Source organism: Benincasa hispida, chromosome 12 (genome assembly GCF_009727055.1).
Source record: "Benincasa hispida cultivar B227 chromosome 12, ASM972705v1, whole genome shotgun sequence".
NCBI lineage: Eukaryota > Viridiplantae > Streptophyta > Magnoliopsida > Cucurbitales > Cucurbitaceae > Benincasa > Benincasa hispida.
The window spans coordinates 45,077,505-45,104,934 of NC_052360.1; the positions used below are offsets into that span (position 1 = coordinate 45,077,505).

Consider the following 27,430-nt stretch of genomic DNA (forward strand, 5'->3'; position numbering starts at 1 on the left):
CCGACCTTTAACTTAAAGATGGAAGTGGGGCCATGCATGCCAATCTTTGAACTTAAAGATGGAAAAGCATCAATGAAGCCTTTAAACTTAAATATAGAGAAGCATCGATGAGACCTTCACACTTGAGTTTGATGAAACATGAAGCTTTGGCAGTAGGCTTGACTTTGTGACTTTGAGCATGAAGATGAAGCATCGATGGAGGCTTTAAACTTGAAGATGGAGGAGCGTATAAGTTTATTTTTAAAGAGTAAGCGAAGCGCATTCTGCGTGTGTGCCTTTTATTTATTATGTTGGCTCCTTACGAGGGATGAACATCTTCAACCCATTGTGTTGCCCTTAATAGGGATGAGCATCTTCAATCTGAAGTGTCATTCTTTGACGGGGATGATCAACATCAATCTTGTAGTATTATACTTAGGTGGTTATGGTACCTCTTCTGATGGACTAAACTTAAATTTCTTTAAGTTTCCTTCGTACCTTTAAAGAAAGGGATCGAATCATGACGTAGTTCAAGTTTTTTTTTTTTTTTTAACTGGACTGAACTTGAAGTTTCTTTCAAGCTGCCTACATACCCTTCTTAATGATATGGATCAAGTCATAATGTAGTTCAAAGAGAATTTTTTTTCTTTTTATGCGCGATTGAACTTAAATTTATTTAAGTTGCCTATGTATCTTTATAATGAAAGGGATCAAGTCGTAACGTAGTTCATATAATTTTTTTTGGCACCGTTCACATTTTAAACTCATGTGGGCTAGGAACATCATGCAGTTTAGGCTCTTGCGATGAGGAGCTTCTTCATTTAAACTTCAGAAGCTCTTATTTCATCATGGTTTTGATTATCCTCTTCATTTGTAGGATTTGTCAATATGATGAGTTTTGGCTTCACTATCAAGGAACCTTTTGTACTTATGTCAACAGAAAATTTCCTCTTCATGCGTGAAGGGACACGACTGTGAATCTTTTCGTCGTTATTTTCTTCATGGAATGACGTTGGCTTCAAGATTTTCATCCTTTCTTTACGTTGATCGCTTGTTGTATTGAGACGATCAAAAGCAGATGCTGGAGGTTGATCTTTCTTTGATGTGGATATACTTAGCCTTTTGAAGGCTGAAGTTCTAGTAGAAGTAGTCGTTGGACATTGGTCTTCTTCTACTACCGTGGCCATACTCAATCTTTGAAAAACTGATGATCGAGCACTTGAAGGCTTAATACGATCGAAGACAAAAGTTCTTTGCTTCATTTCTTCTGAGTCTTTGACTTCTTCAGCAGTCACATGATTGTTGTCGACTTCCACTATGCCGACAGTGTGACATGTAATAACTTCTGATACTTTCTCTGGATGATTATTGAGAAAGCTTCTAGGGAGAAATTCTGCCAAAGTTGTCGGCCATCAGAATTGAGGGAAGTCTTTGTCTTCTTTCTTAGCAGGCTTAGGCTTCCGTGTCATCTTTTTGTCTTTCTTTTTATGAGTCTTATTTATTCTCCTGCTTCGATAAGAACGCGAATCTTTTTGGGTGGAGTTTGGTTTTCTTCTCTTTCGATGAGTCACTACTATCCACCCTTCGTTGTCATCTTCAAAAATCTCATCTTTCTTTTCAGAATTTGCTGTTTGAATCTCTTGTTGGAATCGAACAACTATAGGCTCGAATTCTCCAAACTGGATCGGACTTTGTCTTTGAGCATGGGACACAGACAATATTGGAACATTTGAAATCACCGCTACTGTAGCGTGATTTGTCTGAGCTACTTCATCCAAATCTAACTCAATCTTCTTTTCACGAGCCAACTTCATAATTCGTTCCTTCAGCACGAAGCACCTTTCAACTGAGTGATTAATGACCCGATGATACTTGCAGTAGTTAGGATCATCTATTTTTCCTTCTTGTTCCGGTCGCTTACATTCCGGTAGCTGAATAAGTTGCTTCTCTAGTAGTTGCTCCAACATATCTGGCACATCAGAGTCAGGGAATGGATAAACCTTCTTTTGTCGTTCTTTAAGAGTTGGACGACGCTTCTCGCCCTCATTGTGCCTTCTTTCAAATTTTGTTTGTTTTCTTTTGGAGGAAAATTTCAACGGGGTCACATGAATGACCATAGATTCTTTTATGGCACTACCCATGATCTTTTCAGTGCCCTTGGCATCATTTTTGTATTTTCTCCCTACAGAGACTAGGAAATCTTTAGTTCCCCCAAAATTTCAACAGGGTCACATGAATAACCTAAGTTGGGTGCATGGTTGCTTCAACAACCAACCTCCATGCGTCCAACATCTCCTCTATGCGTCCATGATGGTACTTCCAACGCATGCTCACTTAGGTTTGGACGTATGGTTCCTCAACTCAACCCTTAATTTAACTCATAGCTTTTTTTAAGCCTCAAGCACAACTGTGCGCCCATCTTCCCCTAAACATGCATCTAACTAGGGTTTTAGGCTTCCTTGGTGCAACTCTCTCCCAAGGGTTTGTCTTATACTTCCATTTTTCTCCTCTTAGAGTCCTAATGGAATGCATGAGTCCTCCCTTGTGCCAACCCTAGCCTCTATGTGCCTGTCATCTCTCTATGTGCCAACTCTTCTTCTTCTTTCCTCTTCCAATGCATAGTCTATCTTTCAACCTCAAGGACTTAGCCATGTGTCCTCTTCGTCTTACTTTTTCCCTCCAAGTATGCGTTTATATGGCCCTTGGTGCTCCTAAGGCTCCACCTATGTGTCCAACCCTTCCCTTTTTTAGGGTTTCTCCACTTGTGGTGCCTTATGTTCTCCAACACTTAGCCAATTTTCTCCTTCCAAGTGCCCTATACATCCATCAAGCTTTCCCTATGCGTCCATGAAGGTATCCTATGCGTCCATCTAGTTGTTCAACGCATGATTCACTCAAATCCCCTCATAGTATAGCTTCCTTCATCCCTTAAACATCCAAGGTTGTCCAAAACTCCCTTTAGGATGCGTTCACTATGCTCCTATGCGTCCAAGGCCTTCATCCTCTCCTATGCTATGATCTCAACTCTTACTCTCATAGCATAGTTTGGACACTTAGCCAAATTTAGCTCCCAAACTATTATGCCTCCAACACTTAGAAAGTTTTCTTCTTCTAAAGCATAGTTTAGAGACTTAGCAAAATTTCTCCTCCCAAGGCTTGTACTCCTAGCTACTTTCTACTTTAAGGGAATCCTGTAAGGATGAAGGTGTTACATGGCATCTAAGGGGGAGTATTACAAATATTATAGAAAATAGATGCCCATTAGATGCTCATGCTTAGTGTCCATCGACCATGTGTCATGCCCTCATTTTCAAAATGTTATCAATGTGTTGTAAATATTCTTAGTGTCCATCTTATCCACCTTCTACTTGTCAAATTGCTTATAAATAGTAGCATTTGGTGGTGTTTGAAAGATATACACACATTGGGCAAATTCCAAAAAGTTTGAAGAAAGTAGAGAAATCCATAATTTGTTATTTTATTTACGTTTATTATTTCTTTTATTTTATATGTTTATATATATCATGTTTAATTTATTTTATTATTTATTTATTTTATTTTATTTTTATATTATATTTATTTATATTATATTTATTGGTATCCGTATTTTCGTTGTACTCCTCAAATTCACAACAGTTATCAACTTTAACAAATATATATATATATATATATATATATATATATATATATATATATTTTAAGTACGACGTACAGTAACTAAAACATCTAACCTTTACAAATCGACTAAATTAATGAGTCTTTAAATTTTTATAATGTTAATATAAGTCAATTTCATTTTTTATTTTAAACTCTACAATATTTTTGGATGTAAAACATCATTCTTCATCTAAAATGTTTCTCTCAAGTGGATGGCGAGGTGATAATCAAATCACCTATACTCTCAAGTGGATGGCGAGGTGATAATCAAATCACCTATAACTTTTGGATAAGAATAAACGATACCTTTATCTCAAATTTCTAAAACATAATCATTCAAACGATCAATTTGGGCATAGTGTTTTTTCATGTGTGGTTGGTTCCACTGTGATTTTTGTTCCCATGCGTTTTTCAAGCACAAATACTACAAGTTGGCGCTAATAGCTTTTTTTTTTTTTTTTTTTTTTTTTTTTTTAAGCAATATTTAGGTACAAACTTAAGTTGCATCTAATTTCATTCTTCCATATTTAAAAAAAAAATGCCACATATGACAGTTTTTTATTGAATAGCTACTTCAACGGCATAAATATAAGTACGGCTCAAACTAGGAGTGTCCAAAAAATTTGATGACCCAAAAACATCGTTCAACCCAATCCAGCATGTGTGGTTTGGGTTTAGTTATCAATTCATGTGGGTTGGATTGGGTTCAAATAAATGAAACTTTTATGGGTTGGGTTTGTTTATGGGTCACCTAAAATAACTCAAAACAAACCTGAACTAACCCGAACTTATTATTAGCTTTAATATTTATATATTGTTTTTACATATAAGGCAATTATATATACATATATTTATTTTAGTTTGATTTAATTTCATTATTTTTTTAATAATTTATAATGCAAAAAAACTCCTAAAAATAGTTTTTAAATCACTTTGTAAAAAAAAAAATCATTATATAAATTGAAATTGAGATATTAATCTTAATTCAATATATAAAAATAATTAAATTAAATTTTTACGTACCAACAATTTACTTCTTTCTAGAATAAATTTTTAAATAAATTATCCAATTAACCTGGACCAACCCAACCTGAATGTTTTATGGGTTGGGTTGGATTGGGTTGATTTTCTAATAAGAGTTATTTGGGTTGAAGAAATTTACAACCCGAACAATTAGGTTGGATCTAAAAAGTTCTTTAACCCAATCTAATTCAACCCAACCCACCAACATTTTTAGCCTAGAGCTGAGTAAGTGTTTTACTAATAAAATAGATAAAATGAAGAATATTGTTCCTTACGTTCACCAAGTACAACCCCCATGGTTGTAACACATCAACCATGGTTGGATATGTCAATTTGCTCAAAGTAAAGAAATTTAATTTGTTTATTTTGTATATGTTTGTAGTAACTACCATCTCTAATATTAATTATTTATTTAATTCTTTTATCTCATATATAAATTTGACTGAGAGTTTAAAAACTTGTTCTCAAGATTAAAATCATCCACTTTCATAAATTGAAAAGTCAATTATTCTTGAGGTAATTAATGAAAGTTCTAATCGTGGAAGTTCTCTTTTGAATTTTGAATTTTTTGAATGAGCAAATTGAGGCTAAACTTATCTAGTTATAGAACCTTTTTTGGGAAATTGCATTATATGGCCAATTTGGAAATCACATTTTAAAAATATAGACAAGAAAAAAAAAATAAAAAAACATAAGAATTATGGTCACACCTAGTTCTGTCTAAAAAATTTATAATATTCCCAAACTACCCCTAAAGCTTAATCTTATGTTAGATTACCAATTAAAATATTAGTGGATCTAAATTTATGTCTATATCTTTTGTTCAATTGTACTATCAAATCTAAAAGTTTGTTATCCTTCTAACATTTTAAAATTTTAAATTTTTTTAAAAATCCGGGACCATTAACATTATTTTCGTGGGAGAGCATGTGAGACGGAGTCTTTGAAGGTCATATTTCCCACAAGAAAAGTTCACACTCTCGTAGATTGTCTATAATATTCAACTATTGTCTCTCACCATTTGAAGGTAATTTCAGTCAAACTAATTGAAGTACAACAAAGCCTTCACGTTTAGAGTTTATATATATATATATGTAAGAACTAGCCGACTTTTCTTGAAATTACTTATCCCAACTAACATCAAACATTCAAATTTCTTTTAGGTGCCCTCAATAGGGTGTGAATTTATTGTTTAAAAACATATTGTCAACAATTGGATGATTACCAAAACTTTTTCTTGTTCACATGACCAAAATTACACCCATACCGAGAATGTGAGTTATAAAGGGATGGTAGAAAATTTGTTTGATTCAATAATGAGTTGGTTCCAATTTCTCAAACTGAAAACATTGGTTTGATTTGGGTCATGGAAACCATCTTAGCATGATGATAAACGTGACAAGGTTGAAATTGTTGAAGATTGGAACACATTTATATTTGACAACACTATTAAACATCTTTCGAACAACACATTTTTTCATAATTTCAATAATTATTTCTAAGAGTATGCTCCATAAGAAGTTGTTCTGGTTTCTAAAATATAGTATTCGCATCAAAAGATTTAGTTTATTGTTACAAAGTATTTGTATGATCATTGATTTTATTTTTGTTTATTTGCATATTCAAACTACATCATTTTAGTTGTTACAAAGAAGCTCATATTTTTTTAATACTAGATGTGTAGCAAAATATGATTAAGATATATTTGTAGTGAAGATTTAATCTATAGTTATTATGTATATACAGTGTATACGTTTAGACCATGCCTAAATTACTCACTTCAATTATTGTTTAATTATGTTTTTTTCAGCTCTTGTTCCCATACCTCTAGCAGCTATTATGGACACTAAATCTTTCCAGTTTTCTTTTTCAAAAATATTATTTGTTTGTTTGTTAAATTAGAATGAATATCATTGTAAATTTAGCTATTCTACGATTTGGTAGGGTAGTTAAGATTATTGGATATTATTCTTAATTTATAAGATTTGTTTAAAATACACTACAATTGTAGGATCTGGACAACAAGGATATATTTGTCCATCTTTAGATTTTAAAAAGTAGTAGATTCATCAGTTTGGTCAATTTTCCAAACTAAAATCGTTTTCGTTGTTTTTCAAAAACACTATTTTATTTTGGCCGTTTCTCCAATCAACCCATTTTTTTGTTTCTATAGACTCTAAGTGGGCTTGGGCCTATCTAACTTTGAACCCATTGTAGATTGGATCAAATTATGTCATTAGATAGTTGTAGCAAACTCTCATTGGACCAATTTGGTTAGATTAACCTATATCATCATGCGACATAGCAAAAATCTAATCAAGCCAAATCTATGATCTAATTAATGAATTGTGATCTTAGTGTTTCTAAACTACATATCAAACTGCAACACATGTTTATATGAACTTTGGAAATATATGTATAAATCCCTTAACTATGCTACACAAGATAAATAGAGAACAGTAAACACGTAAGTTTTGAAATAGAATTTAGAGATGAAAACGGATTAATATCTATGAAAAATAAAACTTAAACATGATAGGAGAGAGAATATATTAAAACTACATAATTTAAGTGATGATAATGCTCTTATTGTTGTTGTTGTTGATATCTTGAATTTGGGTTTCATTTTGATGCTTTGGAGTAGTAACCACTGCAATGTCTTTCAATTGATCAAGTTGTTGTAGGCTTTGAGATGGTATCAATTGAAGGCACTTGTTCATCTCTTTGCTTTTGCCCCACAATACCATGTATAAACCACATACAATCAGCACTGCTCCAACTACACTATAATTTACTCAACAACAACAACACAAATATAAATTAGGTCAACAAAATTTTCATTAATAATGTATATTTTCACATGATAATACATGCAAATTATTGTATATATGCTGTATACTTAATCAAATAATGCTAGGTATATGTCAATGCATAGTTTAGGCTTTTTTTTTTTAATGACCATTTTAATCTCGTTTGATAACGATTTCATTTTTAGTTTTTAAAATTTATATTTCTTTTCCCTGTCTACCAATGATTTCACTATGGTTTTTCAGATGTTTTAAAAAATAACATTTAAAGTCTTAGTAAAATTTTCTGAACACAATAGAGAATTTTGAATGTTTAGGGTGACTTTTTAAAACATGAGTAGAATAGGAATAATATATATAAATATTTACTTTTATGAAAATGAAAACAAAAAACAAAAATTGATTTACCAAATGGAATATTAATTTTTAGTTTTTGAAAATTGTGTTCAAATTTTTTGAAGCTTCTTTATAATGTCTTTTATCAAGAAAATAAAACATATGTTAATGTCCAAATTTCAAAAATAAAAACAAGTTTTTAAAAACATTTTTCAAACTTAATTTAGATTTGGAAAACATCACAACATGTAGACAACAGAAATGAAGAAACTAAAAGTATTGCTTATAAAATTAATTCTAAAAAATAAAATGATTATAAAATCAAAAGTTATATCAACCTATAGTTGTAAATGAAGATGGCACACATTACACAAGTGATCATTTGGATCTAGCTAAAGAGAATAGTTGCATGATGTTACCTTAATTTAGAAAAGAAAACTTATGCACCCATCTCTTGTATAGTTGACTTAATTCAGTTATCCTAATAGCAATGTGCTATGTGACATTTTTTTAAAAAATTGATTATTTTTAATTCTATTTTTAGTATGTAAAAAAAAAAAAAAAAAGAAGTATTGAATTAAGCTACACCTAATTATTGTCCTTTAATAAAGGAGTTACCTGCCAAGGTGCAATTTTTCATCGAGACAAAGAGATCCAGCAATGGCTACGAGGAGAAGCATAAGAGGGCTGAAAATAGATACATACAACGGCCCTCTCATACGTACGCACCATGCCATTACCGTCACCACAGCTCCCGTACCCACGATCCCCTACACCCATCAACTTTTAACTTAATTTCTCCATTTTCAAAATAAATATTGTTCTTGTCATTTTTTGGACTGTGTTCAAATATAGAAAAATGAGCCAAAATATTAAAAAAATATGACAAAATTTTAGAACTATCGATAATAGACGTACGGCAAATGCGACGGTGAGAAGCCTAATATTCCAACCTAATTTCCATTGCTTCCCATCCCTCTCCACACAAATTGATATCACTATCCCTTGAATTGCTCCCATTACACACATCACTGCGGTGCTCGAGTACTGGCATGGATATATTTTCGTCATTTTTGTCTGCACCAAAAACAAAACTTATACACCATTGACCAAATACTATTCTAATTTCTTTCAACTGCCTCTTAAATTAATTACCTCAAATTTATTTATAACATACTTTAATAGATATACACATTCTTTTTCCCTTTTAAAGAGTGGGAAATCAACTTATCTACTAAACTATACATTTAAATTTGATTCATATGTGTTCTTCATTGTACCGAGTTTCACATTTTATTAATTTTCAATTCAACATTTTATATCGATAGTCCTTAAAATTGGCTAATGACAATATATGACAACCTGTTAAAAAAATATAGATAATTTAAAAGAAGAAAAAAAGTTATATTCAAACACAAAGAGACTCTCTTCTTGTCTTTTTTTAAAAGAAATTAACTCTTGACCTTAAATTTGTCAAATTATATCAATTTTGACCTTAAAATTAGATAAGTGTTGTAAATTATAATTTTGATCTAAAACTTTAAAAGATATTATAATTTTAACTTTCTAATAAGTCTTGCTCTAAATATCATTAAATGAATTATAGAATATATACATAAAACATGGCATCGACGAAAAAAAAGTAGAGCTATATATTTTATTAAAATTAATGAATTTTGATAATTTGTACTTTGATAAATGTAAAACTTTATTTCATTTAAATTAATAAATTTATATAAAAAAAATTTACAATCTAGTTCTATTAAAATTTGTGAGTGAATCAGCGACAATTCAATTTAAAATAAAAGATTTTTTGAGAAATTTTGATTTTTTTTCCTTAAAAAAAAATAATATAGAAGTAGATAGAGAATAAAGAAAGAATTTATTTAGTTAACCTGAAGGATGAGCCAAAAAGAATAAGAGAGGCAGCTAGCGAGGGCGAGCAAACTTCCCATCACAAAATTCTGAGAATGAAGATTTTGTGCCACGTGTCGTCCATGTAGAAGGTCAACGTGGGTTGTCCAAATGTTAATCTCTAAGCCTTTGTAGAAAGTGAGAATCATGGCCCCACCAATCCCCACTAATGTTCCTGCCACTTTCGCCATCCCTTCCTTCTTCTTTATGTTCAACTTTTCCATCCTACACATGTAAATCTTTCTATATATATCATCCATTTTTTACTAAATACTACGTACTAATAAGAATAGTAAATTATTACCGTTTATTTGTAATAGACAGTAATAGACTACTATTTGTATTATCATGATAAACACAGAGAGTAACATATCGAAGTTTATTGTAGATATATTGTAATATTTTACTATTATTTGTAAATATTTTCAATAGTTTTGTCATTTAAAATAACTTCTCATTAATTAATTAAAAATATTATTATTAGTTAATTAAATTTCACTATTTTTTATTACTGTTAAAATTAAATTTAAAATTTTATTTCTATTTAGTTAATTAATAGGACATTAAGAGACTGAATATTTACTGAAAAATTGAGATTAAAAGTATAAATCTTGAAACACGTTGACCAAATTGAAGCAAAACTCAAATTTCAAAGGTAAGATTATAACATTTTGAAACTTAAGAACTAAATTGAAACAAAACTAAATATGTAACATTTTCAAACTTTTAGACTAAAATAGAAACTATATAGGGTTGTTTTCCAGTATTACAAAATGAATTAAAATATTTACATGATATAATAAAATTTCACTGTCTACTATTTTGTGTCTATTTGTGTCATGATAGACAAATTTCACTGTCTACTATTTTGTGTCTATTTGTGTCACGGTAGACACAGATAATAGTCTATACCAGTCTATTGTAAATAAACCGTGATATTTTTCTATATTTGTAAATATTTTCAACAATTTTGTCATTTAAAATAAATTTTCAAGTATTATTATTTATTATATTCAAATGAATGAATATTTTTTTTCCTATTTTATGTTTATTTATTTATTTATTTTTGTCTCTCATGATCTTTCTTCCTCCTCCCAAAGTTCTCACCTCTCCACTTGTATGGCTGCCATCTCCCCCACTTCCTCTAACCTTCTTTCTCCACTTTTTTCTTTTTCTTTTCTTTCATCTCCCTTTTTTCTTTACTCCTTTGTTCACATAAAAAAAAAAATATTGTTTTATTTTTCTGACCTGAAGAAAGGAAGGAGAGAAAAAGTAGGGGAAGAGGAAAATAAGAGAAGAGGAAGTGACAGAGGGAGAAAATGCACATAATAAAAAGAATACAAATTTATTTTCAAATATTTTAAAATATTTTCTTAAAATAAAGATGTGTTACATCAACTTTATTCTTTTATTATTTTTTTTTTAAAAAAAAAATGGCAGGGAGAATGAATTCTACCAAACTCAAATATTATAGACATTCAAAAAAAAAAAAAAAAGAGATAATTTTCCCAATTTTAATTAAATAAACTAAAATAAACTAAATCTCACCGTTTATAATAAATTTACTGTTTAAACTTTCGGTTATTTCCAAATAAAGGAAAATGATCGAAATTATTTACAAATATAGTAAAATGTTACTATCAATAAGTGATAGAAGTCTATTGCAGTGTATCACAGTCTATCATTAATAGATAGTGACATTTGTTATATTTAAAAGAAAAGTTAAGTAATTTTAACATTTAAAACAATTACCACAAATTTTCACTAACTAATGAAAACCAAATAAAAATATAAAAATTGTGTTGAGTTGGATGGAATTAAATTAAATTACATAGAAATGCTTTAATAATAAAGAATATAACTAATATCAAATAAGTTTTCTTAAAATGCTAATGTAATCACTGAAGTTTTAATTTAGGATAAATGTCAATACCTCTAAATTTTGGGGTTGTATCAATTTAAACTCTAAAGTAAGAATCATTCATTTTAAACTCTAAGTTTTGGGGTTGTATGAACTTAAACCTCAAATTTTAGGAATTGTATCAATTATTAGTCTACCCCAAAATTGAGGATTTAAATTGATACAGTTATTAGTTTAAGGTTTAAATTGATACAACAGCCAAATTTTAAAGATATAAATTGATATCGACCCTTTAATTTATTTGAATTAACATTGACCAGTCATTAATTCATGTTTATTATTACATCAAATTCATACTCTTAGAGTAATTACACAAAACAAAAAGATAAATAATTTATTACTACGAAAATTTATTTTCATGCATAATTAAATACAGTCATTTTTGTTTTTAAACTAAGACATTTGTATATAGTGCTTTTCTTCCCCTTTCCAATATCCAAAGTTGAATTGATTTCTTATGTTAGGCTTTGTGGATGTTTACATCACTTGCAAAAACTTTGGGTCTATTTTTACTTCTCTTTGGCCTCCAATTCCATGGTATGAAACCAAATGAAAGTCTCTCTTTTCCTAAAAAAAAAAGGGTTTTGGTGGCTTGTCCAAAAGTAGAAAGACTTGTACTAATATAGTGGACTTTGAGATCAAATAAACTAATTTTAAATTTTTAATAAAGTGATAGTGATACATCATACGTAGTTATACATTTTGTCTTTTTATTGTTTTCTTTTGTCAAATTTTATCCTTTATAGTTAGTTTAAAGGACGGTTTTTAAATATAGAAAAATTAATCAAAATATTTACAAAATATAACAAAATTTTATAACTATCAATGATAGATGTGATAAACACTGATAAAAGTCTATAAGTGTCTATCAACGTCTATCATTGTTAGTTCTAAAATTTTGTTATATCTTATAAATATTTTCAACAATTTTACCCTTTGAAATAATTTACCTAACTTCAACTTAAAAACCATATAAAATTTTTGCTCTAAATTTTAAATTTCAACCAAAGTTATGTTTTAAGACTTTGACAAGTATCAATAAGTGTATTTAATCTTCAATAGACACTCATTTTTAAGTATTGCCGATATTTATTTAATGAATATAAAACATATATCTAGTGAGGAATCAATGAAGTTTCCAAAGAAACTAGACAACATAGTTGGGAATTTGTTGGAAGTTTGTGAATTTTGAAATATTTATTCAATTACCAATCTTGTGTGTTAATCATACCTAAATATGAGCAAAAAGTGTTATTTTTTTTAGTCTCTAACAATCAACAGTACTACCGAAAACCTTTCTAAATTAACTTTTAGTGACAATACGAAATTTATTAAGATAATTCCGTGAAGAAAATAATAGAAGATTTCAAAATATTAGAGAAAAATTGAAGAAACAATATATATTTTTTTAATTTTATATCTAGCATAACCATTTAAGTTAACATTTATAAGATTTAAAACATTACTATAATTTATAAATATGTAAATCACACTATTCCATCCATTTAAACTCTAAAGAAATTGATATAAAGTGACACAGAATATATTAGGTATGCAACTTTTGTTAAAGTATTTTCTTATGTCAAACTTTTATGAATTTGTGATTTGTATCATTATACTATGAATCCAAATTGAACCAGATGTGACCAATCAAATCTGGTTAAATTGTTTTAGAAAACAAAAGTTTATAATTTATGGAGTGGACAAATCACTCGCTTAGTTTGTTACTATCTCATATAAAATTATAAAAGAAACTTAGTATAAATTAAAGGGCATGACATAGTTTTATTTCAACACTTTTTTATTTTAAAATTTGTGACTGTACAATTTTTTATTTTTTTATTACAAATATTTGGTTCAGCAAAAAGATTCAATAAATGTGAAATTAACTTTCAAGCTTTAAATTTGAAAACAGGTTTGTGATTTTTAGCACTCTTTGTTGTCTTGCGATTTGTGGAACTTTTTAATGTGATTATTAACCCAAATATTTCAGTCTTATAAAGATGGTTTAGATTGGAAAGTGTTACCACTTAATTAAAAAATTGAATTGGGTCTACATTAAAAAGTATCTCAAACATAACTCGATTTCTTGTCTATAATTATTTTATCCAACACTCTTAACTTAAAAAAAAATTACTTTTTCTCTCTAGACATTTAGAAAGTTAATCCAAACACGTAAAAATTAGGATAATTATAATGGTTAACAATTTTAGGAATAATAACTAAGTGTATAGTAACATTTTAAAAAAATTGTAAATATAGCAAAGTTTATTCCTATTATTGATAGACTTGTAAGGTCTAATGATAATAGATTTCTATTGTTGATAAACATGTATAGTCTATCAGTGATAGACCACCAATGTTATTGTCTATCATTGATAAACCATGAGAGTCTATCAGCGATCGAAGTTTACTTTATTATATTTATAAATTTTTTAAAAATATTACCATATGTATTAATATTTGGAATATAATTGCTATATTTGCAACCTTCTAAAGACAGAAAAAGAGATTGCATTTGTTTGTCACCTGAAGGAGAGGGCGAGAAGGAAAGTAATGGCTGGAGAGAGATTTTGCATGGCCGAAACAAATGTTGCTGACGTCATTGCCAGACTCTGAACGTATAGATTTTGACTTAATGTTCCTCTGTCCAAATAAATTGCAATTCAAATCAAACTAATAACTCTTTCCCTTTAAAAATTCAAAAAAAAAAAAAAAAAAAAAACACTTTTATCCTAAAAGTTTGAGTTTATAAAAATTTAGATTATCGGCTTTCAAACTTACGTTTTAATTAACTCTTCGTTTGGAAAAATAGTTTATTTGGTTTAGTTAGCTTTCCATGGATAACAAAATACTAGCATTGACATTTCTTTATTAAAAATTATATTTTGTAATCTTTTTAAATACAAATATACAATATCATTTTTTTTTTTTATTTTACTTCTTTCTTTTTTCTTCTCTTTAAATTTTATAGCATTGGGAAGTTGCATGTGACAATATGGAAAAAAAAGAGGAAGAAGAAAGGAGAAAAAAATAATGTTATCAATAAGAAGATGTATTAGATACAATAACAAAAAAATTTAATGTAAAAAAAAAAACTTCTAAATTTCGGATTTAAATGCTTCTAAACCCTAAACCTCACACACCAAAAAGCGATAGTTAATCGAAATTACTCACCCAAATAATCCACAAAGAAATCCATAGAAGAGTATCGACCATGTCATTTTTGGCCTTTTATTTCTGCGATGAACAATGTAAAGAGAAACTCACATTATATCAAATCAACGACAACCATTTCCATATAAACGAAGAAGAGAAAAAAAAAAAATACCTTTCGAGAAAAAAAGCAAGGGGAAGCATGAAAATGGATGCAAATATAAAACGAAAAGCAATGAGAATCATCAAATTCATTCCATCGTTAACAGCTAATTTGTAGAGAACATTAACTCCTGCATAAATCGATTGAACCAAAGCCATGAGAATAGCGGGTTTGGCAGCATGCAAGCTATTGCATATTCTCCACCCCGACTCCATTGCCAAACAAAAACCTTAACAATTTGATTTTATTAATTATTAAGAATATGAAAAGGCTGTTTTTAATTAATATATATAGTTCCAAGTCTTCAAGTTTATGTGTGTATTTATTGACAAGAATTATGGAAGAAGAAACATTGAACACTTACTAAAATGTATGACATCATTGCTTTTGCAATGGATGACATGTAATAAAGTGTTGTTTGAGGTGCCCTTTCCCAGCCTTTTCTTCTAGATTTCTCCCTTTCATAATTTTAATACATTACCAAATTATGAATCCCTTCCCAACCCTTACCAATAAAATTATTATTAATAATTGGGAATAAAAGTTTGTATCCATGTTATAATCAATATACATTTATTTGGGTTTAAAAAATATTTTCTCTTTATTTTATTTTTATAATAAGGTGTGAAATGTTGTTATTTTAGGTTATAAAACGTATTTTTCGTCTACTATTAATTAGAAATAAATGGTGTTGCTAGTTTAAGTGGTTGGAAATTAGTGAAAATTAGTTTTAAATTTTTTTAAATTAATTAAGAGATATTGATATTAAGGATGAAAAGTGAGCATTTAGTAAAAAATCAAAGATAAAAATTGTAATTTTCAAGTCTTAATAATCAAATTGAAACCATATTGAAAACATGGTAAAAATCTAACATTTTAAAATATAGAGACCAAATATAAATTAAACTCAAAATTCACAGGTAAAAGTATTATATTTTGAAATTTAGAGATCAAACGAAAATCAAAACCTAAAATTTTAGGAAAAAAAACTTGAAAAAATGTAAAAATTGACACGTGGTACCATACGAATGAGTCTCGTAGTTGGTCAACCAGATCAAAGGTAGCCCAAATCCACCCCAATTTAAATTCTACTTATATAAATGGGTTAAAAATTACTTTAGGTCTCTCAATTTTCATAAAGTAACAACTAGTCTCTTAACTTTATATTATAATGATTTAATTTATATACTTTTTATTAATTAATTTAATCCCTACTTTTAGGATATAACAACTTCGCTTTTGTATTTTTGAATTTTTTATAAACTATAATAAGGGATCTAAGAAACGGTAAAGTTTAAAATTTAAATCGTTAACTAATAAAAATTGACATTTAATTTTAATAAAAAAATTACAATAGAGATAAAAATGTTACAAATTTAATGATACATGAGTCAATTGTTATAAAAGTGCAAAGCTTAAATTGTTCCAAATTTAATAGTATATGACTAAATTATTACAAAAGTGAAAGTGAAACTAACTAAATTGTTACTTAGAAGAGTATAGAAACTAAATTGTTACTTTTGTCAAAATTTATGGATCAAAAGTGTTATTTTAACTAAATATATAATTTTGATCCTAACGAGTTATGTACATTACCAACCTAATCATATACATTTCTAATTTCAAATAGTTTTGACAAAAAGATGAGATTCTAATTTTTCATCCATTCTTTTTTTTTTTTTTTTGAAGTATTGTAATTAAAGTGTGGTGTGGGGGAATCGAACCTCAAATTTTGAGGTCAATAGTACAAAAGTTGAACTATGCTCTTGTTGACAAAATTCAATTTTATGCTTAACCAATATATATATTTTTCTTTTTTTATTCAAAAGTAATTAAAGTGTGAGATGTGAGAATCGAACCTCAAACCTCAAGGTTAATAGTACATGTGACAAAAAGATTAGAGATTCTAATTTTTCATCCAGTCTTTTAATACAAATGAGATATGAGTATTTAAACTTTGACCTCGAAGAAGTTATTGTATTTAATGTTTATCATTTTCAAATCTCAAAATTGAATCTTATAATGGTATGTATATTACTCTCTCTCTCTTTAACCATACGTGAGGACATGACAATAAAATATTGTTGATAATAATAGAAGCATGATTAAAATTTTGAACTAAGATATTTGTATGTTTTCTTATTATATCTTTTTATTCTGATTTTTAGTCAAGGAAGGCAAGGACAAATAGCACAAAAATCTTCGAAACATATTGTCAGAACTAGAAAGTAGAAATTCTAGATATTCATTAATTTAGTTTGTAAAACTTACTGATACGGCTACTACTTCGTATGAACTTTAAATTGATAAATGGTACACAACTACTTCATCAATAAAATTAAACAATATTGAACTCAAAATACTTTTTAGGAGCTTAAGCAATCAAGCGAATATTTATAGGGGTAAAGCACCTGAAAAGTGCTCTATATGTTTTTAATTTAGAGTTGGCAGACTACTGCTTCGTACGGTTTGTACTTTAACCTGATAAATTGTCAGACAACTGTTTCACGAATCAAATTTAACATTATTTAACACTTTATTTTCCTTTAAACAATGCTTCGTACTGTTTGCACTTTAAACTGATGGTTGGTAGACAACTGCTCTATGAATCAAATTCTACGATATTTAGCTTGATCTAAAATACTTTTAGGAGCTAAAGCAATCAAGCACATATTTATAAGGTGTAAATCACTTGGAAAGTACTTTATTTATCTCTAATTTAAAGGTTTTTTTTTTTTTACTTAATATTGTTAGATTTGACGTTGTTTGTTAGTGATTTTTAGAAGATGAGCAAAAGAATGAAATTGGGAGTTCAATAGAGTGAAAATTGTCCATTTTTTCCTAATAAAGACAAGAAAGCTAATTTTCCATAGAATGGATGAAAAGAAGCATAAAAGTGCTAAAAAAGGGGCACAACACTCTATGGTACTATGCATGGTGCCCAAACCCAAAAGCAAGTTTCTAGGCAGCACCACAACACTACGATCGAAATCCGTGGGTGAACACACGAAGGCATCGCAGCACCACAAAGAAGTGTCATGACACTGCATAAAATCTCTATTTATTCTAGGGCTATGCAGCCATTTTATCGTATTTTGGAGGCTTAACTGTTAGTTGATTACAAGGTACAAATCAAGGAGTTACTGATGGTTTTCATCGATGGGGCTTACTTCGATAGTAGTTTTCCCCCTATCCTTTTCACTTCTTTCTCTTGGAATAGTTGTTAAAGTGTATGAAAGCACGTTTTCAATAATGATGAGTGACTAGACTTTTTGTTCTTGGGTGTTGATGAACTTGTTTATCGATTCGAGTATTGCTTAAACCTTTTAAGGCTATTGTTTTTCAATGTTATTGTACTTTCTCTTATGTTGATGGCCATCAATTCATGCTAAATTAAATATTCAATTTGATAGATTATAGGTTTAATTGGACCTATAACATTGGACCATTGTTAATCTTTCATGAAAATAGTTCGGTTCAAAATAAAAATTGATTATGACTTTACTTAATGCCATGTTTCTTAACTTGGTTTGAAGATATTAGTAATCAATTAAGATTGCATGAGAAAATATTGTTTTCAAGAGTTAATAATCGGGACTGTAGTTTCTAGATTTAAACATATCAATGACACAAGATTCCATATAACTTATGTATGACTTGATGAATTGAACAATGGAATCAACACCTTGAAACATTTTTATTCTTTGGGATTCAATTTTTGTCTTTGAGTTTTTTTCCATCAGTTTGCAAATTTCACCATCATGCTTCTATTCTTTAAATAAAGTCTACACAATTCTAGAATAACTAAATTAACACATTTGATCTCCTAAGGGCGATATTCGATCTCTCAATGTCGTTTTACTATATTATAACTTGACGCGTATATTTGCACATATCATAGGATTAATTTAAAATTTAAATCGATGAGCATGCAATTCTAAAGATTCTATAGGTTTTGTCATATGCCTAGAGTAAAAAATGAAATCCTATGCTAAGTTTTTTTATCCTATATTGCTTTTTCGAAGACCATATATTACTCTATGAATCCTTATATTGTAGAATGTGACTTAGTATGCTAACCTATGTGGTCAATTTAGATAGACAATAAAAATGCATTAAATCCAAATAAACAAATGAAGCTAAACGTAAGTGGTGCTTTTATCCATTTCTTAGAGCATCCACATATAGGAATTCCAATGAAAAAATAGCTCATAATGAAAGGAAAGAAAGAATATGATGAATGTAAACTTAAACTTATTAAACGAAACTTGATGTTATACAAAATTATTTCAATGAAAATAAAACTTAATCATAATGTAAATAACATAAAAGTTCAAGCTAGACTAAAGAAAAGTACAAGGTAAAGCTAAGAAAACGAAAGACTCAAAATCTCCCTAGAACTCCCTCCTTTGTCTAGCTTGATTCAATCTTTTTGTAGATAAATGAATAACCCCCCTTAGGTGAGCTATTTAGTCTTAAGATGCCTTGAGTAAAATGTATGTGTTTAATGCGGTATTTGATAGCTTTATAAGTGATTTTATGGAAAAACAAGTCAAACATGTGTCTTAATCATGAATATTGAAAGAATGTAAAATATGTACAAAAAGAGTCTGACACACTCTTTCTAGATGACACAATCCCAATATAACATCAATAGTTTCAAAGCTAAAAAAAAGGAAGAGAGAATCACTTGAGTCCCTCTTTCTGGATGACACAATCCCAATATAACATCAATATATTTCTATCGATCAAATATAAAAAATCCTTTAATATATTACTAAAATACAATTTTGAAATTCATTGAATTTGTTCACTACTTATGTAATAAATTGAAAAAAAATGTTTTGATAAACCGGGAAAAATTGAAACTAAGAATAGGGATCTTTGACGAATGGGATAAAGAATAATTAATTAGTTTATTATTTCGACACAAAAATAAGAAAAAGAATTTTTCTGGTATCGAATACTAGAAGATGAATAATTTTTTCTAGAATCCTTTGTTCCCTTCATTTTTGTTTTCTATTCTCCATTTACTTATCTTATTTTTAATGTCTAATCCATTTTTATTCTATTAAAAAAAAATAGATACATTCAATGACATTTTAATCTAGCACCAGTGACAAAATAATACCGCTCCTATTTGTATTAAAAAAAAAAAGAAATAAAGAAGAGGTAAAATAGTCTTCCTCACAATACCCCTACTGTAATATCCCGAGTTGTAGGAAGTTTTAAGTTATTTATCGAAAATTATTGAGTTTTAATTTCTCTAATCTTTGAAATTTGGAATCAAATTGTTATAGTTGAAGAAGTTTTATTGGTTAATGTGGATTCTTTTGAGTACAATTTTAAATTAATTGGAAGGGATAATTGAATTATTTGGATAAGAAATTTTGAGTTTTTGTGGAACTTGGAGTTTTTGAAGGAATTGAAATTTAAGAGGGAAAAGGAAAAATTTTGGTTTTAAAATTTAAGGACCATACTAATGAATTTTAGGTGAGAATCAAATTTTAGAATCTTTCTGGGCCTTGATATAATCACTGTGATGTGGGTTTTAATGCCTATTATTGATTGTGTAAATGACTAAATTATCGTTCCAAGCTTTGGAGTGAGTTTAGGTCAAGCTACTATTTGGTTAAGTAGTTTGGAGACGTTTTAAGGTGAATTTGTGTTTTAGGATTAAATTTTACGTGTTGAAGAAATTTTAGTTTATGCATAGGGTTTAGTTCAAGAATTTGCATTGGCGAGGATAGATCGGTTTGTTTGTTATTTGGAATTGCTATTTAAGGTAAGTAATCTTTACTACTAGAACCGCCTATGTGCAAAGTTTAAGTTTTATTGAGGTTTTGAGGTTTTTTACTTAAAATGATGTTTATGTATGACTCTATTTGAGATTCTAAGAAACTGATTACGTATGAAAGATGTTTGAATGCTAGCATGACTTCAATATTTTTGTTATATGAAATTTTGGTTGATCTATGAGTATGATGTGAATTGCTAGATGAACATTGGCATGATGTTATGTATTTACATATTATGAGACTATGTTTTATGATGCATGTTATGATTATGATAGTGGTAGTTAACCCCACCCGTAGTTAGTTACTCACAAGAGGTTTGTGTTTCTTTCGGGAATCACCAGAGGTTTGTGTCCCCTTTAGGATTCAGGTTTGTGTCCCCTTGATAGCATTGGAAATGTGTTATCTTCTTCTACTTAACTTAGAGTTGTTTAGCTACTTAATTTGGTTAAATTGATTATTTTGTAGGATTCAAGTGTACAAGCAGTCAAATTAAGCGTTTGGGACAAAAAGGTGTTAAAATGATTAAGTAAATAGCCAAATTTAATAAATGAAGAAGGAATGAAGTGAGCTACCTTGCCGAGCGTCACAACACTCTTCCTATGCTTAAGTCTAACGCTGCTTAATGCTGGAAGACAAAATGCTCGGATGTAGGGCAACCTTGCAATGCTCCGGAGATGTCACAACGCCACCTCCAACCGCTCGCTCAATGCTACACTTCAACGCTTTTGGATAGAATAGGCAGCATTGCAACGCTCTTCCAGAGTGTTGCGACGCTACATAGTTTGACAGACGATCAGCATTAGCGCGCAACCCAACATCAAGGCAGCACTATGATGCTTCCTTGACGCTCAGCACAATTGCATTGTAGTGTTACAACGCTCTCCCTAGCGTTCCGACGCTACGAAAAATCTATAAAAGGATCGTTAGAGGTTCAGCCGAGGAGATCACAACTCACACATCCGATTTAGAGCGCCACTGTTCTAATTTTCTATCGTGTGGTGCATTAAGAGTGCTTAGAGTAAAACAGATTGAAAAAATAAATTCTAGGTATGAGTGCTATATTTTGCCTTGATGCATCCAAATATGTGCAATGCGTCGGGGCGTTAGAGTTATACACAGAGGGCACAAAAATTCTAAAATGGCATTCAAGTTTTCCTAGATTAAACCCAAGTATAAATCTAATCTAGGTTCCTGGCAAGTCCAGGGTCGAACACAGGGATTCAGTTTACTAAACACAAAGAATGCGTTGTACTTGCAGTAGGGTTTTTCCTAAATAAATGCAAAAGATGTGTTGTTTATACTAACATGCTATGCCTGTGCAGTGTGATACAAAAGAGTTGAGTGGAAAATGATGGTTATGTGAGAATGGAATTTTTCTGTAAGTGGACGTGCCGGTTAAGGATACTTGTACACAACTTATGTAGTGTAGATGAAATGAGATGGTTTGCTTATCTCTCTATTCATGCGTTAGACTCCATTCAATATTTCTCAATGAAAATGACATACAAGTCTATCTCTAGGTTATATGTGTTTAACTTAGAATGCAAGAAACTCCAGTAAGTCTATCTTTAGCTGTACTAGGCGTTCTGCTTCATGCGACTTAGCTATTCTTTCAAATAACTAAGTTGAAGATGCTTTCACCAAGTTGTCAAGTTGGGTTAGGCGTTGAAACAGAGTTATGCATGAAGTACTAATGCTTTCAACATAAACAGAAGAAAAACAGTAGCAAAAGTGATGATAAAATATATGAACTTAACAAAGGATCAATGAGTCTTTACAAAGAACTATATTCGATCAAAATGATATGAAAATGATATTAAGAGAGAGAATGAGTCAAGCCAAAGAACACAATCTCTTGTAGTTCTTTGCTCAATCTTGTTGTGTACAATCACTTTAAAGAGTCGAGGACAAAGTATCTTTCTCAATAATAACTTTCTCCACTCCTTAGCCGACGGTGGTGATGGTTCTCAGTTCCTTCGATCGTCTTACACCTCGGCACAGCTTGTATAGCTAAAGCTAAGTCTAAAAATTTACAGAGAGTATAGAGTTTATAATTGTCTCTTTTATTCTGGAGGGTCTTCAAGCTGTCTCTTATACACATCTAGATGTGTATAAGAGACAGGTCTTACACCTCGGCACAGCTTGTATAGCTAAAGCTAAGTCTAAAAATTTACAGAGAGTATAGAGTTTATAATTGTCTCTTTAATTCTGGAGGGTCTTCAAGTATTTATAGGTGCTGGTCTCGTCCACTTGGAGGATGGGCTGCATTTAAATCCATGCCCTGGACAACATTAAATTCCATATCCTGGTTGGCCGCCTGACCGCTTGGAAGCTTTTCAGACACTGCTTGTTGCAGATGCCCATGCTTGCAAGTGGTGATGTGACACAATTAGTCCAGAATAACGAATCTTCTATGCGTTGAATTCCCCCGACGCATGGTTCATGCGTCGGCACTTGTCTAATGTGTTTTTGTCAATTCTTGCGTTGAAATCCTGCAAAGTAGTGCGTTAGCGCCAGAATAATCAATGATAAAACTTCTTTTACATGAATTTTCTATTGTTCAAGTAAATCCATGCGTTTCTATTAAAAATGAGGAGAATTTATCATTAAAAACTCTAATTGTTCTAACTTAAGAGCAAAGATAACTTGTATTTTTTACAAGTTATCAATCACCCCCAAATTTGAACAATGCTTGTCCTCAAGCATTCTAAAGTAATTCCTTGCTATTTCCCCAGCCTTAGATACTCAAGTTTCACCTCTGATCATATTCAATTACATTCTCGTCTCTTAGAAAGAGTCGCTAAACGATCGGACCAGACAGGTGCACATCCGTCGCCTACCTACCGTTTAGGTGGAACCAACGAGATCCAGCTAAGGTAGCTAAGTAAGAGTTTGAGAAAATATACTTAGCTTGACGCGTTTCTTAAAAAGACTAATATTTTGTTTCTAGCACAACAGGCTTCTTATCGCAATTCCCTTCATTTCTCAAAACATTTCAATCTTTTCTAAACCAGCAATGCGTAAGATGCTTTTTTTTTTTTAGAAAAAAAAACTGGATAAAAAGAAAATGATTGCATACTTATTTACCCATTCATTGCTCCAGGTATCCCACTTTCTTTTTGGCTTGCCCCCACGGGTGTCATGCGAGCATCCAACTACGGGTGAGAACCCTTTACAACTAAACTCATATCTAATATTCATTCCTTTTTCAAGGTATAGTTTCTTTCTTTTGACTAGATAGAGGAGTTTTATGGGACGCGTTGGTCTAGGTGACTTAAGTTCGTTTTGGCTTACCCCCACGGGTGTCATACGAATATCCAACTATGGCAAGTGCCTGTTCCAACTAAGCTCATGCCAATTAAGATTCTTTTCTTTTGAGGAAATGACAGAGGAGTTGCGTTTGAATTTATCTCTTTTAGAAAAATGGTATATTCGTTGATGCATCTACACTCGAATTTACCCCATCCCTAAATTTGGAAATGAGCTAGACTCATCCCAAATTTGGAAACGAGCCAAATCCTTATTGCTAAAAGAGAAACAAAGTTTTAAAAAACTTTGAGAAATTGAAAGGAGTTTAAGATCTAAAGCTTGCACACGTTAGAAAGTAATAAATCTTTTAAGAGAAGTTCAAGCCTTGTCTATTTTTCTCACTCTTATCTTATGCTTATGAGTTCATATAGTTGATATCATTGAGGTTATGCTAGGCATAAGACTAAAAAAAATAATCAAAGAACAAAAATAAAGTATGCTGAAGACAAACGCAAAGATTCGAAATGATAACTTTTCATTCATTCTTCATATTTAAACATAGATTTCATTAACATAACAAAAAGATGTAAAAGAACAAATAAACTCAATATTACAGAAGTTTTTCTTTAACCGAACGCCCTAAAATATTACTGCGCTGGCGCATCATCTCTGCATCCTTCTTCTACAGGGTTCTCATCCATGAAATGCAGGGGATTCCTGAGATGTGTTGGTAATGGAGGAAAGGCAAACATACCCACCAAGACTTGGTTGATGTACTGCGTTGTGTACATGAACTGGTCTTGCATGTATCTTGTTTGCTGCCTCAGGTAATCCCTTAGTACCTTGTTCTATTGTTGAAGTTCTTCAATTGATGCGGCCAACGGTCGGAGTTGATCACTAATGAATGTTTTCAACTCTTCCAAGTCTATNTTGATCACTAATGAATGTTTTCAACTCTTCCAAGTCTATTCTGCAGTGTTGGGGCGCTGGCTCTTCTTGTCCAACTGGGCCTTCGAATGCTGCCGCGTTACTGTTTCCTAATCCAGTTGGCTCGAAAATTACTAGAGGTGGCACAAAAGTGTGAATTGGACTTTGGTGGGGCGAAGGAAATGATTGAGAAAAGTCTTGATCTATGAAAGTAGGTTCTTGCTGCGTTTGCTCAGGGCTCCTTGTTGGCTGGGCTGTTGGCGAATCATGGATAAACTCTAAAGCAGGTTGCACTTCCTCAACTAAGATTGCTGGCTCAGCTTCAACTTCTTCATTTTCTGAAGCCTCATCGCTGTGTTCAACTATTATGATGCATTGCTTCTTGGGGGTGCGTTCTGATGGTCAAGGTCTTCGTGTTGCTTCCTTGGCTGGTAAGGTTGGCTGATGTTGTGATCCTCGAAGTAGACATCGTACTGCCTTTATATCTATTAAACCATCGACTGCTTCATACTCATCCCCTAGAGGGATGCCCTCGCGTTCACATAATGCGCAGATCAACCATGGAAAGTATAATTGCCCTCTAGGCTTGTTCTTGATGGCCTTGATCTGATCCTTAATGATCCTTCCAATGTCCAAGGGGATACATTGCATTATGTAGTAGGTGGCCAAGACATTCTCTTTGGTTAATGTTTCATCATGCGTTGTAGGCATGATGTTGTGCTTAATAAGATAACACCAAATATTTGCGTCCGGATTCAAATTCCTGGAAGCAAGCATCTTGAATCCGTTTCTTGATGTCTGCCACTTGCTTCCAGGTTTAGCCACCACTTTCAATGCATCTTCTAATTCACTGAGCGTTGGCTGTTCCAAGATGTGGTTCCCTTCCACACCAGGATTGTTGTTTAGGTTGAACACTTCATTAATTCTTTCTACTGAGAAGCGAACTAACACCCCTTCAACAAAAACAGTGTTTTTCTCCATGTCGAATTCGCTAGTGTAGAATGTGCAGACAAGGTTGGGCCAGATGCGATCATGCCCAACGCAAAATTGATTCCACCTTAATGCGTTGATGGTATCCTTGATATAAACTGGCAAAGGGTGGCGTTCAGGGAAGAAGCCCTTTTCTACTAAGATGTCGTTGAACTGACACTTCCTTCCCTTGGTTCTTTTAGGTAACGCCTCCATTACTTTGCGTTTCCTAGTCGCATGTTCTTTGGCCTCTCTAGACAATTCTCTCAACTCATTCTCCAATTCCTTTTGGAGGTTAGTTTTCTTCTGCTCGTGTTTCGCAGGCATGTAATTTTCCAACTCTTGTTCTAACGCAGAACTATCAGAAGCTGGGATAGGTGGAGTGTATGGCGGGGTGCCCACTGGGGTGTGAGGCGTCCCTGGAGAGGATATTAAGATGGGTGAAGGTGATGGCTGGTTGGATGTGTCTGATTCCACTGGGTAAATTGTGGCCAAGGGTTCAATGGATAGAGGGGGAAGTGGACGCACCGCTGGAGATGGTGTGGTATGGTTATAGGTAAGAAGGGGTTCATGCGTTGCACCCACCAAGGTTATGTTCGGGATAAATGGTGGCAGGGCAGGCTTGGTATAAGGTTTGGATGCGACCATAGATGACGGACACATCCTGATCTTAGCTACTGTTTTTACCCTTGGTTTAGGGGCAGACTTTGGTTTTTATGGGGTTTTAGCCCTAGGCAGAGAAGTTTTGGCCGGATGGTTTACAGGTTTCTTGGAGCTCTTGGCCAAAGCTTTCTCGGAGGTGGAGGGAGGTGTAGGGACGTCCAGACACTGAGCAGAGGTAGCGCCGCCATAAGAGGCTGTCAGTTGGGTAGAAGTGGGGGTTGATTTCCTAGGGTTAGGTGGTGTAAACTCAAAAGGAAGAAGAGGAGAAGGAACTTATCGGCGAATCGTTGCCTAGGCAGTAGCTTTTGTTCTGAGAATCTGAGCCAGATGACATTATTCACCGAAGATGCGTAGCGAGAAAGGGAAGATGGAGGTTTGGTAAATCTGAGGTGCTAGGTTTTCTGAAGAAATAGGGGTTCGTAGGGATGCTAAGCAAGAAAGAAAGAAAACTTGTTCGTAGGGAGTGGAGATATATATATATATATATATATATATATATATTTTATAAGAGAGGAGGATGATCGCGGCTGAATAAGGTGGCACCTGAATTTCTGCAATTAATGTAAAGTGGAAGGGTCGCCTTGTTTAGCCAAAACACTCGAGTGTTTTATGTTTTCGAGACGCGTCCCATCACTGCCCCCTACGTTAGACTTGTGTCTAACGCATCCAAAGTCTTAATTATACACTTCTAAAAGAAAAACAATCAAATTTCCAAATTTTGTAAAGGCAAATCAATCAATTTATACCCTTCAAATAACTAAACTAACAAGCTCAAACATAACTTAAAATACAGAATGGAAAAGATTAAGGTTGAGAGGCGTCTTTGGAGGATGTGACATTACAACCCAGAGATGCCTCGATGCAAGCT

At 31.6% G+C, this 27,430-nt stretch overlaps 1 protein-coding gene across 1 annotated transcript; it reads right to left on the reverse strand.

Moving 5' to 3' along the window:
* Positions 1-6,972: 6,972 nt before the first annotated feature.
* LOC120068038 (WAT1-related protein At1g25270-like) lies at positions 6,973-15,236 on the reverse strand. The gene is made up of 7 exons (XM_039019709.1): positions 14,969-15,236; positions 14,815-14,877; positions 14,167-14,283; positions 9,698-9,941; positions 8,721-8,879; positions 8,421-8,572; positions 6,973-7,443 (listed from the first exon to the last, which is right to left on the reverse strand). The coding sequence occupies exons 1-7, from the start codon at positions 15,169-15,171 to the stop codon at positions 7,227-7,229; spliced, it is 1,155 nt and encodes a 384-aa protein (XP_038875637.1). The 5' UTR covers positions 15,172-15,236; the 3' UTR covers positions 6,973-7,226.
* Positions 15,237-27,430: the final 12,194 nt, after the last annotated feature.